Below are 20750 nucleotides of genomic sequence, written 5' to 3'. Positions count from 1 at the left end.
GAAGGCGAATTAAAATGAAAGGATCTGCTACACTAGGGATGCCAGGGCTAGGCGAGATGCCAGGTTTCTGACTTTTCACAGTACTTAGCAGCAGCTTGCTCTTTGCTAAGGCCAAAGCATGGCTCCACTTAGTGCCAGTTACATAGGTGAGCGCTCAGCAAGGTAGTAAATTAGGCCCATTGCTGTAATTCGCACACACATTTAGCAATAACCTGTTGAAAAATAATCTCTTCAATTATTTGACCAGCAGCATGTAGAAATGCTGCAGAAGCAACAGGGCGAGCAACTGCAGTGGTAGGTGGCAGCATGAGAGAGAAAAATGTGTTGGTGTGCAGGGGCCACTGAAATTCAAATACAAGTGAAGGGGGGAAGGATTATTGGCAAAGAATCACAGCAAATGACATCTAGATGGATGGAAAGAGAGGCCTAGGGAATTTTTAGGACTTTTTGTGATTTTACTCAAAAAACTGCTATTAAAATTAATAGATGTTTTTAATTAACTGGGGTCCTTCTTTTGTGAATCCAGAGAAAAAGTCACAATTCCCGCCTCTCGGTATGTTGACAGACTTTATGCTCCTTTTCCTCTGTTAAGTAGTTGTACTGATGTGTAGGGAAGGGGTCTATTCACCTCTCTTCTGCTCTCTGTCTCTCACTGATTACCTGCCCTAGAGCTGGGCTGGGGGGCTGCCCCTTCCCCAAGGCCACGGTCCAGGCATTTGGTGCTGGAGGAAGTGTTTTCTGTGGTTGCTCTGGGCTCCTGTTGGAGCCTGATGATGGCATTGGCACTGCATGCTCTTCCAGGCATTGCTGCTGGCCTGCAGGCAAGCTGCTTCTCTGCTGTATTTTTCTGGGATGTAGTTTACATGCCACTCCAGCATTGACCTTCCTAGATAATGATACTTCTGGGTATCTATTGCAGAGCAGTCATCTCCGCTTAACGCCTCACTGCAGTCAAGCATCTAGCCAGAGTGGCTAGGTGTGGAAGGTGTGTTGCCTCCTCAAGACTTTTCTCCATTTCTTGCAGTTGAATGTTCTGCACCATATTTTCCCATCTGTTTTCTTTCACTTGGTTTAATCCAGAGTGTTTCAAGTAGGCACTAGCATCTTGGGACCAGCAAGACAGTTTTTCAGATTTCTCTGGTGGTTGGAGAGTAGAATTATTCCTGCAAGAGTTTGCCTGCGCATTCAGAAAAATAAACCAGTTGGGTACCAACAAGGTAAATAATTGTAGCTGTATCTGTTTCCTTGGACTGAATGAGGGTAAAAATTAAAAAAAAAACAAAAACCCTTGGCAAAAAAGAAGAAACATTTATGTCTATTTTTATTTCTTTGTGGTTGAGGGAGGTAGGGGAAAGACATCTTTTTCCTCATTGTTCTTTTAACATCAGGTATCCAGATCATTTCCAGCTTGGAATTTTGTATTCCTTTTACTGCTGGATTCTTTAACAAAACATTTCCCAAGTTTACTCCAAAGGTTCAGCTGTGCTGGTCAGATCCCAACCAAAGACGAGGTTCTGCTATCTTCTGGCTTAAAAAGCCCACACTGCTTAAAAGAAAATAATTCCCCTTCCTCCCCCCTTATCCACACTTGAAATTCTGCTGATGCTCACCAGTGCTGCTAATTGGAGCTGGAATACTGGTGGGGAAAATGTATATAATTGTTTAGTATAAAAGAGGCCTATGGGACTATGCATATTTTTGTGGCATAGGTTTGAGATGAAGAGCTTCAATGTCATGGGGCAGTAACATATACTATGAACCTGGCTGGATTCAACCACCCACTTGCTATTGTTTTTTTGGACTTTTTATTTTTGTTTTTTTTTTTTTAAATTTCCTCTCCCATTTCTTGCTGGTATTCGCTGTGTGAGTTGTTCTTTGTTTTCGTGGAACAGTAGGAATTGTTTTAAGCTTAAAAGAAGTGCCGTACTTAATTCTTGCAGAGAAAAATGTTATTGGGCTGAGCTCCTGTCTGCTACTGCTAACTTTGAGCACTACTCAATACATCCTCGCTGCCAGGACAGTTGGCGCCTTATTAAAAGCCTTTGCAGAGAAGCTGAAGACTGCCAGGGGCCAGATCCTCTTCTTGAGTAAATTGGAATAGCTTATAATAACTTCAGGGAGATGTAACTGATCTATGCCAGCTGAGAATCTGGCCCTAATATACCTAGAAATCCAATGTCTGTCACTCCTAGACAGGTCAGAAGTTCCGACAGGTCAGAAGTTCTGACAGGTCAGAAGTAAGGCAAGCTGTCCAGGAGAGACAGGGCACATCTGAACTGCTTTACTTGGTATTTTGAACTGTTCTGCTAAGGAGAGAAAGGAGCTTGGTTTACAGGGCTATGAATCTGGCACTAATTTACAGAGGAAATCTAAAAGGGTACATAAAACTCAGCCACTGATGACAAAATCTCTAATGTTTTCAGTGCTTTTTGTACGGCAGCGACTTGAGATGTTTCCTTTCTGTTGGTAACATTCAAGAAGAGTAATGCCAAACCACTCTATTCATGTATTTTAAAGCAAAAAATATGAATGTACTCACTTGCATACCTACCTACCAGCGTGCCTCAACTTCTTGTTAATACAGAGGTAGTGGTGCTTTGCTGTGCTTTTCACCCTTTAAAATTCCAGTGGTGCTCATGAAAAACTTGTGAAAATAAGTGAGTGAAGTGTTAAGAAAGAATTTGTCTCACCAACACAACTGTAATTTTTCTTATTGAGCTTGTAACAAGGCTAGAAGCAAGCGCTGAGTTGCGAGTCTGCTGCTCGCCACCTGCCATCCTAGGGGGGATTTGAAGCTGTCCAGCGGAGGCGTGAGGTGATGAAGTTTGGCACAGTTGTTATCTGATGCGACAAAGGATGTGTGCGTTGCAGAGATGTCTGGTTTCAGAAATGAATTTTGTGGGACATGCTCTCAGAGATGAGGGATATCTTCACGTTATGGGGATTGTCGACCTTCTGGTGGTGTACACCGCTGATCTTCCTATCTTGATGAGCAAGATGAGCAGTGTAATTCATGACTTGGAGCATAAGCAAGATTGTATGTGGTATGTGTTGGATGGGCTGTGCATAGAAATGCTCCATCGTTACATTATTGCCCAGGTGTGGGAGCTTGTTTGCTTTACATGGGAAAAAACCCCTATGTTTTGTCATAGAAAAGAAGTGATACTCAAAAAATCCAGTTCCCTGTGGGATTTAGATATATCCAAAAGTAATGGACAAAAAGCCTTATGATAAACCAACAAGGACAAAGATTTTTCACTTTTTATTTCAAACCTAAGTAATAAATGGCATAAGATGAGGGAAGGAGATGTTGTAGGCTTTGGTTTCAAGATACTCTATTAACATACCAGTCCTATGGTTCTTGTTCAGGTACTCCACTGTTTATTCTATTACAGATTATTGTATGAAAAAACCCCTCATTTAAATAGGGTAGCTGAACCTTATCTGACCGTTGTACTTCATGTGAAGCATTATAAAATAATACAAAAAAAGGCTGAGGGTAGTTTGAATTGAGTTAAATTTCTCATGTTTAATTGAAGAAATTAAAACTTTATCTTATTTGAGTTTTAGAATTAATGTCGATGCGGCTGAGGCTCCACCCCACAACCTGGGAAGAAAGATTTGGATAATACTGTACTTATTGAAAAAACAGTATTTTAGATTTAGGTTGACAAAACATCAGCATTTTAATGTATAGATTTCCATCAGCTGAATGGAAGAAAATTAAGCAAGGGAAAATATTTATTTTTGGGTTTTTTTTTAAATAAAATATTTTGATTTTTTTCATTTCAAAATACTACTTCATCTAGGAATATACCCTCATTTCATTCATGAATGTTCAGAAACAGAACATTGGAAATCAATGGGTTCAAGATAAAATCCCTAGCTTTTAGCACCTAAGTACTTTAAAAGTCTGGGATCCTGCTCTAAAAAGTATGGTGGCCTGGTACGTCTGAAAAGCTTTCTTGTTTAGCATATACTACATGTAGAGTCAGGTTGTGGGCTTGTAATGATCTCTGCACCTAGAGCCATGGTCACCCACTAGCATTCCACTCTGCTACATGCTGCAGACATAGAACAAAAAATATGTTTTCTGGCCTCAAAACACCTACATATGTAATACAATCCATATGTGACTATTCTTCAAAAGTGATTTAGAAAAGCTTATTTTATTAAGATGAAGTTTGACTGCTGGACAAATATAAACTTTCATGCCAAATGAGGAAATATCATTTGTCAGGCTAACCTTTTTATAACTCTTTTCACTATTTTTTTTGATGCATCTTATGTATTTGATGGCTATAGAAGAATTTGCCAGGAAAATGAAAGCCATAAAATACCCATGAAAAATTCCTCTGCCCTCATGCATTTGCTTTTCTTTTTCTTCTCTCTCATGAATCTGTAGGAGGTGTTTGCTGACATGCTTTGCTTTCAGGGCAGCTCTGGAGCAACGTGATACAAGAAGTGACTCAGCTAAGCAAACTGAGTTTGCGTGTGTATAAGAAGCCGTTATAGTCTGAAGTCGTAACTGGGTATTATGAAAGGAGGCATCTAAGGAGTTCAATGTGTTATTTGCTTACATATTTTATTCCAGGGATATGACAGCTATGAAATACAGTTTCCAGTTATGCTGCAAAACTAAAAGACTCCCTTCCCACACCTTGCTGCGTCCCAACATCTTAGATTACATACACTTTTAAGGCATGTATAGATAACTCATACACAGTTCTGGCAAAACAGTCCTTTTTACTCCTTTCTTGCTATGATGAAAGGCAGTTTGTTGTTGTGTAACCACCTGTAACTCAGGATGTTACCTGGAAGAGGAGTGCTTTCTCCTCCTTGCAGTGTGGGGGCTTCTGTGCAACACCTATAGAGCATACGATGTCAGCCTAGCAGGTAAGGTAGGTAGCTGGAAGTTAAGAAGTCTAGGCTTTTTTCCTGACTCTGCCACTTACTGCCTGTAGCGAAAGAAAAAGGAGTAAGAGAGGCAGGAGAACTATTTTATTATGTAAGGAGATTTGCAAGGCTTTTGTTTTGGTTTGGCTTTTTCTTTTATCCCATTGCCTTCTTTTCAAAATTCAAATCTTATCTGTTCTTTTTGTTTTTCCTGGCAATATCTGAGTAAAAACGGAATACCAGATAAAAAAGTAGCTTTGCAGGAATGAAAGCGCTGAAGCCTTTTTTTGGCTGAGACAACAACTTATTTAGACTGTGTAGAACTTCTGCATTTTATATTTGAAAGCCAGTGTCAAAAAAATCGCTGCTGTGTTACGGGTAGGAAAGAACTCTGTTAAACAGTTGTTCTGCTCCAGCCTCGGTTAGTCCACTTCTCGGAGTGAATACTAATGCAGGTGGGAAGAAACAGAACTCTTCCTCACTGCTATTTTTTATTTAGATGGTCTCTGTGTCAAGAAGAAGTGCAAGAGGCACAAGTACACCCCACACCCCACCTTCATCCTTTTCCCTTTTTCACTCACACTGATTTTCTCTTGACTCCTTTTCCCCATCTATAAAACTGCAATAGGGAACAGAGTTTTCAAAGAAGCCAGAATCATTTTGGCCTAAATCCTTAAAGCTGGGTCGGTACCAAACTTCCCATGAAAAAAGCAGCTAATAAGAAGAGTTGAGAGTTTGACTTAATCTGGAAAGATAAATCATATTTTTTTAACTTTCACCTATTTTGTGTCTATGTGCTTGAATGCATCCATTTTGGAATTTCTAAAAGCTTTTAATGGGGAAGAAGGCCTTTTAGCTTCTGTAATTCTCTACAATAAAAAAAAAAAAAAAGATATTTCCAGTGAATAAGCCAAGTTTTCACTGTTGGGGACAAAAAAATCTAAAGGCAGACAAAGAGGTGTTTAACCAGTTGTGGTTATCTAAAAGAACTGCTAAAGATAAGGCTCCAATTTAGCAGTCTTTGTTGATTTGAATAGCATTTTAAGTATATACATAAATGCAAGCAGATAGTTAAGTGCTTTGGTAAGAAAGGTGGACTTGTGTGCGTATTTGAGTTTTTTGCTAAACTTAGATTCGGACCTGAATCCTGCAGGGACTTGCCAGATGCTTGACTGTTTTCAGTGGGGCTGTTTGGAGTGTATAAAATGAAGCGCACAAAACAATCCAAGAGGCTTGAGTCAGGCGAGCCTTTCTAAAAGACCCAAAAATAATTTATATGTACGTCTTTCCCCGTTAAAGGGCATTCTAGTTGATATGCATATTAGAATGCTAAACTTTACAAACTTAAGAATTAAAAGTACAATACAATAATAGTAAAATACAAAAGTAGTCTGTTTTTTATCTGTATGGTTACCAAAAATTTACTCTTTCAAAAATTGCCAAAAAAAATCACTTCTGGGAAACTACACAGGCGAGCCTAGGGCCAAATCTCTTGTCTTGATATTTCCAACTGCTCTGTTTTGCTTCTTCTGTTTCCTTGTCAAAAGTATCCTGTATAACTTGTTTGGCTAAGGGCAGTTGGATATTTATTCATTGATCTTTCCCTTTCTTACAGTATCTTGAATTCTAATTAGCGTTTTTCAAGTCCTTTTACTTTATTCTCCAAATATAGCTACAACAGACATCACTCTTCCCTTTCTGTGGAGCTGTTCAGAGCCATGAAGAGCTGTCATCTTACTTTCTGGGACTAACCACGCTGCCCAGCAATTCTCCATTAGCTGCTTTCATTGGCAGTGTGATTAAATGATTATTTATTTATTTATTTATTTATTTTCACAAATAACATGTGATTCAAAGTGCCTGGAAAAGTGTAAAATCACTTGATGTTAGGAGAGATTCTGTAAATAGGGTCAGGAGCAATCCTCTAGGTGTTTGTAATTAATCAGGCACCGAACACTTGGAGCTTTTGGATGCACTTTTAAAAAGTCTAAAAACGTAGTTTTCTTTCCCCTCCCCAGGAAGTCTTAATGCACTAAAGACGTAAGTGAAGAAGTTAAATCGCAAGTGACCAAATCAATTACACTTCAGATAAGACTGTGGCAGGGCTTTTTCATTCTCAGCCAGATGGAACTAGACTCCTTGTGAAGGAGGTATTATTATTTCTTGTCAGGGTTTCAAAATGAACATATGAATTCATAGTAAAAATTACATATTTTTCCTTTTGAAAAATATAATAGAACATTTAGAGGAAAGAATCCTTGGGAGCTGGCGTCACCAAAAGCTATCAGACACATAAAAAAAAAAAAAAAAGAAAAGATCCTTGTAGCTATTTCTTGTTCTTCTGTCTGACCGAAAACAGAAATGAACAGGATATTTTCCTGCGTTGTGAGGCAAAGAAGAAATCCTCCTTTTTAATACAGTAGATTCTTGGATTCAGAGTTTATGATTCTTTTGGCTCTGCCTTTCCTGTAGGCTGAAGTTTTTACATAGAGACAGCTATCGTGATGCAACAACGCACCAGAGACAAGGTACAGTGGTTTTTCTCTTGACGTAGTTAGTTGAGATAAATCCAGGTGAGGGCATAGGCTATCTGGAGGCAGAAAGCATTTTTTTATCCAATGGAGATGGGACAATTTGTTTAGAAAGCCCCTGCGCATTAGGGAGGAGGTGACTACTACAATCAAGTGTAACAAAACCACCTTCTTAGACAGGGAAAAAACACCATAACCAAGTGGGACTTCTTTGTTTCTAATTTATAGAAGTACTTTGTAAGACCAAGTACTTTTATGTTTTAGTATCTCAAATCGTTTGTCTTATCTGGGGTCCAGATTCCTCTTGCTTTGAGTATACTGCCACCAGCTTCTGGAAAAGCTTTGAAAACCCCTTCAGTATTTGGCCCTGCATATTTTAACAGGGAGCATTCCACCTGAAATCACCTTGAAAGGAATTATTCCTGCTGGTGTGGAGGAAAACATTGTAACTTAGCTTCAATGCTGAAAATGCTTATAACAAGACGTGTCTGCTATAAGGAGATGTCCCGTTAGCCACACTAACAGGGTCCCTTGGGGTCACTGGAGCCCTTGGTCAACAAACCCGATGGATGACAATGATTGCAAGATCAAATTTGTCACTGGAATGCTAACAGTGAGTAAGAAAGTGGGTTTTTAAATGCTTTCTTTTCAACAGATGCAAAATGATCTAAAGATATTTTTTAAGTTATTAGAATAAAGAATGAACAGTCAAGTAAATGAACTCTTGCTAATTTGTCTTGATGAATGTAACATTCTTCCAATTATTTGGGTAGCAGCTAAATACATCTCATTTTCCTGCAAAAATAATACATTAAAAATGAATAAAAGAAGGCTGTTTCAGGAATCAGAAAAGATTGTGGTCTCTATCTATTCACTGGAGGGGTTCAAACCTGTATCTCCTTCACCTCCAGAGGAGTAGCCTCTTAGCCAGAGGCAGGAGCCTATTTGTACAGGAGGACTTTGCACCTCCCCTGCTGAGGCTGTTCAACAATTCAGGAAACAATTAAATAAAGACAAGGAGCCAAAATAAGGCATCTAGTGGGGAGGATGGGGGAGGGTGGTTGGATTGTTTTTGCCATGCTCTAAGACTACTTCTGTATTTTTATCCAGTGTCTGGCTGGCTACCCAAACACTCCTTGAGGACGAACTAGAGCCCAGGTGTTACCCTGTCCTTCCTCATGTTCATCCTGCCCTACTAACCACTAGATGACAAATTTGTGTTCATTCTTGTTCCCTTTCTCTGGCGCCGTTAGAGCTTTGATTCTTTTGCCATACCTCATCCAGACACTTTTTTTTTTTTTTTTTTTTAATTAAACTGTCTACTTCTGCTGTGGTATTTTGTGCAATGCCTGGTTCTGTAGACATGTGTGAGGTGGGTCCTTACCAGGCTGATTCCCCCAGGGAATATAGGGGGGGAATTGCCAACTTTGTGGATTTAGGTTGGGTTTAGGACTGAGATGCAGGTTCACCAAGTTTCAAACAGTCCTAGGCATGCACAGAAGTGGAAGTTTAGGTGCCTGAGGTACTTCATTGACAAGAAAACATAGTTGTGTATAGACTTCAGCTGCCTAAGGAATTGGGCAAGGGAGGCAGGGCTTGAGGATCATGTGCTTGGACTTTGGCGTTTGTATGGCATGCAAGTCCAACTGTGGGCATTTAAGCCTTTAGCGGAGCCGGCCCTCAACCTCTTTGCAACTGTTCACTCATCTCTTAATTGGAAATAATTTCCAGTTTTGTAAACCTCCAGATCAAGAACTTCCAGATACACAACAAAATAGACACAAAGTGTTTTTAACAAGCAACCAATATTTTAGGGGCAGTCTGTGAAGGTCTTATCTTCAAGTCTGTGGATAATTCTTGTCCTTTTAAGGGCTCATAGGTTGCTGCTGAGAACATAAAAACACAGCAGGAAATAGCCAATACGGTTAAAAATTAGAATATAGCCTCAACTACTAAAGCAGAAAATAATTAATGTATTTTAAACTGAAATAAATATATATTATTCTGACACATATTGCTTGCATGCCGGATAACTTGCACTCATGAGAGCCCCTGAAAACAAGTCTTCCAAGATCCCCTAAGTTCAGACCCATAACCATCAGAAAGTCTGCAGCAAAGCAGGAGACACTGTGGGAATAGCAGGAGGAAGCTATAAGGAAACAGAAGCGGGGCAAACTTTTCTGGTTTTTTTAACGGTGTGCACACACGTTACCTGCACATGCACAAACCCCTATGGCAGGGGGGTAGGGCTGAGTTGTAGGGTTGTTTGCAAATCTAACCAATAGCCAGAGTCCATGCGTGAACTATGATAGCAATGCTTATCTGTTATAACGATGACTTTTAAAGAACTTACTTTTAACAAAGGCTTCTAAAGAACTTACTTAAATCAGCTATGACTATTTTTTTAAATTGATAAATGGTTTATGCAGCATTAAAAATAGGTTTCTTACTTCAGTTGCAGTAATACAGCTTTAAAGCCCATAAATCTTAGAGCCGTTGCACTACCCATTGGTGTCACTTAAAGTTTTTCAATTGAGTTAGTCACTGTTTGCAGCGTTGTTAAAAAAAAAGGGAAAAATTAATCCATGGTAAAATATGAGTGCTTCTCTGGATGACATGACTTTTTCTTTCATGAGTCTGTTTTGACCATTTGGAAATATAAAATGCCACAACGTGGCATTTTATTTCCCAACGTAGAAAGGCGTTCTATGTTAGGAATCAGGACCACATTTCCCCATAGGGGCTATCCCACTTGAATTTCAGCCACTTTTAGAGGACTTTTGGGCATTAGAATGTAGATAATGCACTGAAGAACTGCTAGGATTTTTTTTTTGTTCATTTCTAAGAATAAAGAATTAATTAAAAGAGGCTAAGACTTAATTCAGCATCAAAGCCGTATGCCCCTTCTGTGATCTAACAAATATTCAGAAACCCAGACCTAAAAACCCTATCATCTGTAACGGAGATCTTTGGTGACTCCCAAGAAAGTTACATTGTCATATGGTGGTTAGGTTGAGAACAAAGATCTGGAATAAAAGTAGTCAGTGTTTATACGTTTAAGATCAGGGCTTAATGGTCTGTAAATGAATGACACTGGTTAGGGAACGTGGGAGAGTTTGAGGCTAGTAGCAAATAACACATTATTTTTCTTTGTGCTTTCTCTTTGCCTCACTCAGTTTACAATGAAATTTAGCCACTGACTCCCACCACTTTTTCTTGGAGAGCAGAATAGGATGAAGAAACACAGCAATTAAATGTAAAAGACACCCATGCATTGCAATAGGAACTGGATTCCATGTGTTTTGGTAACAGGAACTATAGGAAAAAATAAAAAGAGGTGACTCAGGTCTACCTAATCTTTAAAGTCTGAAGCCATTCCCCATTCCGACGATCTCTGCTTCCTTCCCCACCTCTGCCCCACATACAAAAATTGACCTTGTTAGTAGAACAGGAATTTTTTTAAGCTCTTTTAGTTCCAATTGGTAATGCTGTTGCCATGACACTCACATCATTTAAAGTTTGTTATGCTCCCATGTGTTGAACACATGGCTAGCAGCTCTTCCAACCATCAGGATCCATGTAATCACAGCAAAGCAGTTAGCATCATAAATAAAGCAAACATGAACTGATACCACATACTTCCTTCTCATGGTGAATTAGGATGATGAACTGGAATTCAATGCCACTCTTCACCTAACAGCAAAAGGCTTGAGTATGGTAGACCTGGACCATGTATGTACCTGGGAAATAATTCATTTAACCCTTTCATTGTCTTCTATTTGGAAATCTTGGCTTAGGACCCAGTCCTGTGCCAATCAGCCACGTTTGTGGTTCAGGGGGCCCTTCATGGTGGCAATTGCACCCTCTTCTTCTACGTTTCCTTTTAGTTTTTATTTAGTTTGCATCTAAGTAGGTCATCGTCAGTGGCTGAGCACTTTAAGGGAGCTTGTCGTCTTTGCTCATGGTTGGAATCTGCCTTTGGCTCTAGGCACCACAAACAGGTGTCCCTTAAGGACATAGTAATTCTGTATTTTAAGAGAAGACTTATTATTTGAGATAATTCCTGAACATGATACTTATTTAAGAGTATTGAAGGTAATTGCATGACTTCAAACAAAACTGAATTTTTAAGTGTATGCATATGTATACACGTGGCAATGGATTCAATATGTTCAGTTTGGGTTTTGTTGCTGTTGTCTTTTCTTTAAGGAATTAAAGAAAAGACTGCCATCCTTTTTGTATCAAGTATGGTGGAAATATAATTCAATTTTATTGTCAACTCCACTAGCCTGAAACCTTGGATTCAGATGTCTCAAAATTGGAGATATTGTCCTCTGATTCCCTGATAGCCTTGATAGCTTCTGACTTGGATGGAGAGATACCTTAAATCTTACCTATAGTGCACTTAGCTATTAAAACAGTGAACACACTCATCTCCCCTGTGGGTCACGTGAACCTATATTTTCCTTGTACATTTTAAATTTTTGCGTGGTCATGGTAGCATCTTCTGAATCTGCCTACCTTCCCTTTCTCCTTCCATAAATCTGAATCTGTGACTTTGACTGAGAAGTTATCTTTGAACTCCTTGTCTTAATGATCCACACATTCCAGACTTGCATGTAAAAAAGAAGTACTTGCATAAAAATTAATTCACAGGACAAGTGTTACAGCATTACAAATGAGGTAAGAGTTGGTTTAGTGAGCTTACCAGCAAAAAGGTCAGAAGATTCCAAGTTTGTTTTGGGTTGGTGTTGTTATGGGCTTTTTCCCAACAAATGTAAATGTTTCAAAAATTAGTTTTTGTACAGCATGAAAATGAAAACAAAGCCTTTTCAGCACTTTCACACAGCTACTGGTTAGAGGCCTGATTTGAGGGCACGGACTCAAGTCTCCTCTTCATCGTCAAAAAAATACTTTTCTTCATCCCCAAATCCTGACATTCGGAAACAAAGGGGCTTGAATTTTACTTTGTCCACAACGAAGCCAAAAACTTAATTGACTTGGTAGTCGTCCTTCTGCCTGTGTCCTTCCTCAGTTTAACAGATGAAGATACGCTTCATCATATTTTGATAAAATAAGCTTCAGGTCAGCTTTACTTACAGTCCTGTAAGTGACTCTCGGGAGTCTGACATCACATTCCCGGGAACTAGTTCCAAGTTTCTTTGGTTTGCTCATGAGCTGCTGAATAGATTAGCGGCATGGTTTTGTTAGGTGAATGCAAATGTGCCAATAAAAAGGAGCATATCGTTATTTCCTCTCCTAAATAATTCACTAAGCATTTTTATATTACTTTCTTCTGTGGGTTGACATCTTTATATTCTTTACTGAGTTTATTATAAGACTGTATTATCTTTTAAATAATGTATGTTAGTATGTGTGTATGTAAATGTGTGTGTGTGTATATATATATACACATGCACCCCCAGAGTAAGTTTTGTGTCACAAATCAAATACTATAATCTGCTCAGTTACACAGTGCTTTTTTTGAATTAGGGTCATAAATATTTCTTTACCAGACAAAAGCAATGTTGCATGGCAATACACTTTATTTTGTATAGCTTCATTCAAGCACATTGTCTCAAATACGTTAGAGATAACACACTTGCAGATTTTAAAATAATCTAAAAAGGTTTTAATTTAATGAAAATTTTAAACAACAATAGCAATATACATGCTCCTTAATTCACATGCATCATAAATGTAAATGGGCGATTACACCTGTAAGAGCTGAGCAGCTATTTACATTCTTGTAAATATTGGTTTGGTGGAGTGAGCTCTTAGTGAGGGGGATAGTTGGTATGTTTGTTCATTGATTCTGAAAGCACTGTGATGATTCTTTATAAAAAACTACATATAGATGTTTGGACTGTTGTTGGAGCAGTAGGAGGGACAACTTTTTTTGCTTGGTTTTTGGTTTTTTTAATTAATATGGGACTACCAATCCCAGTACAGAAAGGCAGCTCTACTACGAAACTGAAATTAGAGTAATTAATCTCATTATCATGGTGGAATAGTTGTATTTTACTAAAATTTCACAAGAGTGCTGCTGAGTCTTCCTGGTGAAACACTCAAGCTCCCTGATGGACTCAGCAGATGGCTGCTCACCGCCCCGCGTTTGATTTCTCCAGCAGACAGTTCCTGTAAAATGCATCGTGTTGTGCAGTATAAAGGGGTTTTTTGCTTGCATTTAAAGGCAAAAACATCTCTAAATTGTGTAATTTTTCCTTCACCTGCTCTGTGCAGCTCTATCGTAGACAGAAGGGCAGCTCCTCAGGCTCCACCAGGGTCACAGGCAGCCACCAGCGATTCCTGTTCTGGTCAGTTTGCAGTGCTGGATTATCACATCCCCACGCAGTGGGTGTAGTGAGCTAAAGTGCTTCAAGAAATCAGACGTGGGATCTCTGATACTACTAAGCAAACAATACTTCTTTGCCCCTCCCTTTTTAAGCCCCCCATTTACTGTACACACCACCTTTTATTATGTGCTGGTCCTTACGAAGAGCGTAAAAATGAAATAAATTGCCTTCATAGTTGCTTCGTTTTTGTGATTAAAATGGATTTTACTGGAGCTAATAAGGACAGAATGTAGCTCAGATTACTTTAAAAGTATTGATAAGACAGCTGCGTACCTGAAGAAACACCAGTTTGTCAGGAACAGAAGTCTGCCTCTGACCAACTGGAAGCCTTGTGGCAGCACCAGTGGCTGGCTGGGGGGTTAGGTAGGAGGAATGACCATTTCACATCCTCTGGGCCACTGGGCATCGGTGGGTTCCGATCTCAGATTCGTGCCATGATAAATAGTTTTTTCTGGTTTTGGAGGCAACCTTTGCAACTCTCAATACCTGTCTGAAGACTAAGCAGAAGTGCAGATAAAAAGAGTAATCTTAAGAAGCAGAGAATACAAGTTCTCTCGTGTGAACAGATGGATTACTCCCATCCCATTCCAGGCACTGGAAGTGGAAGGAGCTCTGCGATTCACATAAACTCCTCAATACCATGTCACATGTGAGTATAAACCCCACTGCATTACATACTATCGAGTTTTCCCTTCCAGATTTTTTTGAAGAGGAAATATGATGGAAGACATGATAGTTCAGCCTAGAACGTTACAGACTTTTGCAATCTACCCATAAATGACATGAGAGGACCTACTCTCTGCATACATAATTTATTACAAATTACTAAGTGCTGGGATAGAAAAAGCAATTGCCATACACAGTCATATTTGTGCCATCCTGTTAACTTTAATCTTACGTAGCTAAGACCTTTAGTTTCTGTTAGTTTCTCATCTGTTTTTTCTAAGGGGTCATCATCATTTTACCGTGTCTTTCTGTAAGACAGGGAAGGAAACTACAATTTTTTTCCATAGATTTGAAGTTCAAAGCTGTAAGCTAATGCTGTTTTCCATCATTCCAATGCCCCATGCCCATGGCTTGAAATATTTCAGATGCACCCTGAAAATAACAAAGTTTTAGGTAATTTTATATTCTCATCTTTCAGAAAGGGAGAACTCAGTTTTCTGGAATACAAAGTTCTTCAATCTCCTAGGGGCAAAAAGGCAATTTAAGCTTCCCGGAGCAACTTCAAGAGCAGTGATAGCTACCAGTGTTATTAAAGTATCATAGTTTTTCAGAAGATCATCAACTGTAATGACCTTCATATCCTGGATTTCGATTCAGAGGATGCTGACGCAACCTTATTAACACAGACAAATGTCTCCATCTTCACTTGTAATATCCCAGGGACACATAATTTAAGAACGTTATAATGCACAAATGCTGCTGTTACTAAGACAAAGGACAGCAGGGGAGATTAATTTCCATACAACGGTACCATTGATAAGGAAGAAAGGTGTGCAAGTGTTCAGGAAAGTTGTGGACATGGAACGATTAAAACTAACAGAAAAATATTCCAGTGGATAGAGTCAAAAAGCAGTTCTTTAATTTTAAAATTTGCACAGCAATAACCGAGACAAATGAGCCTCTGAAATATTTTGGAAAATGTCACTTTGCAAACCTTGTAGATTGCTTAAATGTTTATTAAAATGGACCAAAAGCCAAAATTCCCTGGGTAAAATAAATACTTTGTCTTTGCTAAGTAACAATATTTGTGAACAAAACATAAAACTATAATTTTCATGTGTCAAACACAGTAACATTTAAGATTAAATGTTGGAGTCAGACTGGGCATTTTTTTACATCTTCCTATTTACAAGCTGCTCATTAAGACCGTTTACCTCACGTTAGCTATTAAAATGACTAACATTTTTAAAGTTTGCTCCATGACTAAAATAAAAACAACAGAAATGTCCTTTTACCATAACTTAACAAGAAGCAGAACCATATTTTTGTTATCTAGGAGAACATACTGTTATAAATACAGCTGTTTTTCATCTACAGTTATATAAATAATAAACATGCTGCCATTCACAAGGATTTTAATAGATGATTATATATAAGCAATATTATGATCTAGCAGAGGATGGCATGAGTTTTCATCATTCATTTTTATTGTACTTATTCAGGACCCTTGTCTTCTTCTGAAAAATGTGGAACAGACTTCTTTGCAACAACATTATCCAGTCGCTGTCCTTGCAGATATGGGTTCACACTCTGAAAAAGTTTAAAATTATTTATACTTATTAGAACAGGGAAACACTAGCAGAGGATGGCATGAGTTTTCATCATTCATTTTTATTGTACTTATTCAGGACCCTTGTCTTCTTCTGAAAAATGTGGAACAGACTTCTTTGCAACAACATTATCCAGTCGCTGTCCTTGCAGATATGGGTTCACACTCTGAAAAAGTTTAAAATTATTTATACTTATTAGAAACAGGGAAACATATAAAAGGTAACTAGGATTAGTGGATCTATTTATATATTTATCTGTCAAATACTTGCAGACTGAAAAAAAAAACAAAATTGCTCCCAGGGAGTAAATCTAAACGTCAATCAATGTTTCTTCTTCTAATATTTTTTGTATGCAAGAATTTAATCCAATCCACTAAGAAGAATACAAGTGAAGGAGGACTATCAAGAATATAGGACAGTCTGAATTAAACACTGTCTTTTTGCTCTACTCCTCCTTTCCTCAGCTCAGCAGAGAAGCAGCAGCAGATCTAACTCCCTAATTCTTGAGGCAGGACAGAACTTGTTAGAGAAGTACAGGTAAGCTTTAGCTTAAATCACTAGCCTCTGAGGGACCTTATGCTGGGAGACAAGTTAGATACCACGATACCATTTTTGACCAAAGACTCTTCTTCAGCCCATCTCCTCTCCAGGAAACCCCTCCTCGCTTCCTCTCTTGATGCTGAGATAAAAAACTGCTGGCACAGAAGCAGAGTCAAGCAAGGTTTTGGCATAGGAAATGGCTCTCCTACCATTGCCAGAACAAGGGAATGCTGCAAAGATGATCCCCGGAGAGGGTTTAACTTCACTTTGTGCCATGTAAGCAGCACAACGTGAGACTGAAGATGAACAGATCCCGTCTCAAAACTGTTTGGAGATCATAGTAACGTAGAAAGCCTATGCTTGCATTTTATCTATACCCATGGAATAAAATGTATTTACTGTATTTGCAAGTATCAAGCAGTTTAGTGGAGCTTCAGAATTAAATATTATTTACACCCACTTTCTGGCCTGTTACAGTGTCAGTGTAAACAAAATTCAAGTATATACTTTCTCCTTCACAGATACAGACAAAATTCTAGTGTGCTGGTTTTTGATGCCAATAAAAATTGTTTGCCTAAGGACAAACTTTGGAGGAATGCAAATTTTCCAGTATCTCCTGATTCTTGTCAGGCTGGCTGTATCATAGAAATTACTTTTTTTGATATATTTCTGTGCTTCTTTCACCAAAATGTAGGAGTTCAAAACTACACAAAAAAAAGCTTTTAAAATAGGCATGAAATATCAAATATCCCAAGTATTCGTCAAATCTCTGGAAAAGATTTGGGGTTTGTCTGTCTTCAAGTTTAAGCCCTTGGGTTTCTCCAGATTTGTAGGCACTATCGTTAATACTTAATCACAGCGTAGAGCAGCCCTTTTGCTTTCTTCTATTGTTTTTTGAGTGCTTTGCCTGCTGCAAGTGAAAACATAAAAATATTAAGAACCAGAAATGAATGTGGAAAAATCGTTGAAAATAAAACTAACGCTAATTTAATGCTTTAAATTGTTAAAAATAAGACACATGTAAATGATTTGTGTTTGTTTAAAGAAGTTCTGTTTAATGTTAATTTAGTAAAATTCGGCCGTTGCATAAACTTCTAGGAATTATTTGAAGATTCTTAGGAAGATTAATTGGTCTTTTTTTTGCAATGATACTTGCTTGCTACTTTTTGAAATAAAGTAGAAGAAAATGAGAATACATAAAAATTTGAATCCTTCTCAACCGACAAAAGAAAACAAAACATAATGCAAAATTTTTGGCTCATTTGACTAAAAAATGTTTAATCCTACAGCTGTGCTCTGAATTCAAAGTAATGTCGTTCCCAAGTACCTTTGTGCACAGCTCCGAGCCCACAGCAATGTGACTCAGTGATTACAGAAGCACTCCTGTCATGTTCGGGATATTAGATTCTGGACAGGGCTATGCTCATGCATAGAAATTAAAAAAAGGGGAGAATTGCTAGTTAAATCAGAGGTCGCTGGAGGCTTCCTTGTCTTGCACTGCAAAGACTGCAAAAAAATAACACAGTAGCAAATGGTAAATACATGCTGATTATGTGTATGTATGCTTGTATGTGTGTTTATATACATATATAAAAATATATGAATATAAACACACACTTAGAATATGTAGTTTTGTAGACTCCAGTAGTGCCTCTGTGACTGTTACACTATAGCTTCATATAGACACAACACAGTTACTCTCCATGGACAACCCAATTCTACAAATAGGGCTTGCTTTAAGCTAAAATTGGGACATTCTGACCCAAAAAGACCAATCTGTTGCCAGAAGCTGTCCTCCCTAAACTCTCTGTCTGTGCAGAAGGGCATGGAGGAGTGGCAGGGACCGCAGAAGGCAGGAGGGGAATCCAGTGGGCTTTTTGGTTTCTGGAAAAATACACTCTGCTGCTGACAGCTCTACGTTACCCCTCTGCTGATAAAGTGAAAATTCTGAATTGTTCATTAAAGCATTAGTATATAAATTACAGTATTACTCTCAAAACAATAAAATACTTTAAATGATAATGAATTTAGCATTATGTGACATGCCTGTGCTAAGAAAATAAATCTGCTGCAAAGCAAGAAACTGAAGCTTCACTCCAAAATTCTGGGCTACCCCCGGCCATGTGGCTGTCATGTCTCTCCAGCCATTATTCCTTTTGTATCCGATTACGTCAGTCAGCACACAGACAGAAAATCTATTTTTTTTTTTCTCATGTATATATTGCACTAATCCTACTTTAACATGCTGTTCTAGCTATTAATAAATATTCCACATAACTATTTCCAGAGTAAATTCTACTTAGAGTTAGAATCAGGTGCCTACCCTTTTTCCTTCTCTGCTAACAAACTCAAAAAAAGTAAGTGGGAGGCAGATACCAAGCTCAAGATAGCTCACTAACTTATGGTTGAACAGTGTTTATTACCAGTGATATGTGAATCGGTAAGAAATCAACTCATCTTCTCCCTTTCTAGCAGACTTTAGGAAAGTGAGTCAAATAAATAAATAAATAAATAAACAAACAAACAAACAAACAAATAATCATCTTCACTTACACTTCAGTTATTTTAAACCAAATTTACTTCATTTACAATATAAACTGTGCTGTCATATTTTGAAAAGCTACTTTCTGGCAGAGAGTTAGACTTTTTCTTCTTGTAAAAAAAATACACCAGCAGCAAAGCTCAAGACTTCGACTCTGCCTTACAAGTGATTTTTTGATAAAAGAAAGGCTGACACTACCAAAAAAAGAGAGAAGATAGTGAGGTGGACTGTGCAGAGGTTCTCTGCAATATGTGGATTGCCTTCCTTGTTCAGGGGCAGAAAGACGAGAACCCATTCATCTTTGTCTTTCAAGCAAGTGGGTCAGAGAGATAGGAGTTTAATCTGAGGTAAATCTAAGTATGTAAATGAATCAAATTACTTCAGCTAAAGGACCAGTTCTACTGTCATTTACACCCAAAACCACAGTCACATGCATGGGTAGTGGTAATTAATTTTACCAGTATTTTCAGTAGGAAACGTTTAAATTCTGTTTTAAAGACATTTAAATAATTTTAAACGGTTTTATGCAAATAGGATCAATTTAGAAACACAGATAATATAAGGTTTTTAAATTAATGCTCTGCATTGAAGTGCATCTTCTGAAAGCAACAGGCTATTCAGAGAAATACATCTCGTACTCGGTGGACAGTCCTGAAGCCTGCCGTTGTAGTTTATCACAGAGATTCCCTGACTTTACGCGTTACCTAAGGTATAATGCAGATGCATTAGACTAACTCTTCATTTCAACAGTATGATTTTAATTCTTATTAGCTCTCTAGATGATACAGGGGCTATAAAGTATTCTGATAGTTACCCTCTTTCTTCTTTTTGGACCACCATTAATCTTCTCAAAGAGTAAATTCTTGCTCTGGAAGGGGAAAAAAATGCAGCCATCAAATTCATTACACTCTTCCTTTAAAATACTACTTTCACTGTTAAATATTAGCAAGTTTAGAGGGATGTGTACTTTTACAAGAAAGATAAAGCACAAATAAATATTTGGATATTCTTGCTAACATTTTGCAGTTCTTCAGGAGCAGTCACAGTCTTTTCAGCAATTAAAAAGCCAGTAATTTTCCATTATGTTGCACTATATTATCGTCCGTGTTCAGGCAGTAAGTGCTTCAAGTACATGCTGGTATAATGATATAGACTGGATGTTCCCATTCACGTGATACATGATGTAAATACATATATATTTAAAAAAAAAAAAAGACAGAAGAAAAAAAAGAAAAGTAAGAGTGGAAGGGAGAGGAAGCAGGAATCCTGCCTCTGGTACACCTTTCTATACATTTGAGGTGACACAAGAACAGGAGCAAAAAATATTTCCTTTACAAGGGATTTTCTAATTCCTTTTAAAAACGGCAATCGGCGTCATTCCTACTGTTTTGTTGTCTTTGCTTATTCCCTTCCAGATATCAACACTTCCCAGCGCAAAGTTCTGCTGAAAGGAGTTCAGCACTAACGCTTCCTTTGTTTAAGTAGTGCTCTCAATAAAGTTTCTAAAAACCATGTGGTCTGTAACATTTTTAATGGTGAACCTTTTAAAAACTGCCAAAAACATCTTGGCAGAAGAGAAAGTTATGATGATGAGAAAAGGAAAAAAAAA

The 20750-nt window shown here is 38.1% G+C and overlaps 1 protein-coding gene across 2 annotated transcripts in view; it reads right to left on the bottom strand.

The window, feature by feature from the left end:
* Positions 1-15429: 15429 nt before the first annotated feature.
* The window catches only part of SCG5 (secretogranin V), a 29453-nt gene continuing 24132 nt past the window's right edge, over positions 15430-20750 (bottom strand). The window contains exons 4-5 of one of the 2 annotated variants that reach the window (XM_019473752.1): positions 19956-20009; positions 15430-16039 (exon numbers count right to left, since the gene is read on the bottom strand). In XM_019473752.1, the coding sequence (XP_019329297.1) occupies positions 15944-16039; positions 19956-20009 (150 nt within the window). In that variant the 3' untranslated portion in view covers positions 15430-15943. Of the gene's footprint in view, positions 16040-16129; positions 16226-19955; positions 20010-20750 lie in introns of those variants that run through there. The other variant, XM_009285794.2, reaches the window with a different exon arrangement.

Source organism: Aptenodytes forsteri, unplaced genomic scaffold (assembly GCF_000699145.1).
Source record: "Aptenodytes forsteri isolate BGI_AS27 unplaced genomic scaffold, ASM69914v1 Scaffold124, whole genome shotgun sequence".
In the NCBI taxonomy this organism is placed as follows: Eukaryota; Metazoa; Chordata; class Aves; order Sphenisciformes; family Spheniscidae; genus Aptenodytes; species Aptenodytes forsteri.
This window is presented reverse-complemented; position numbering and strand designations above follow the sequence as displayed.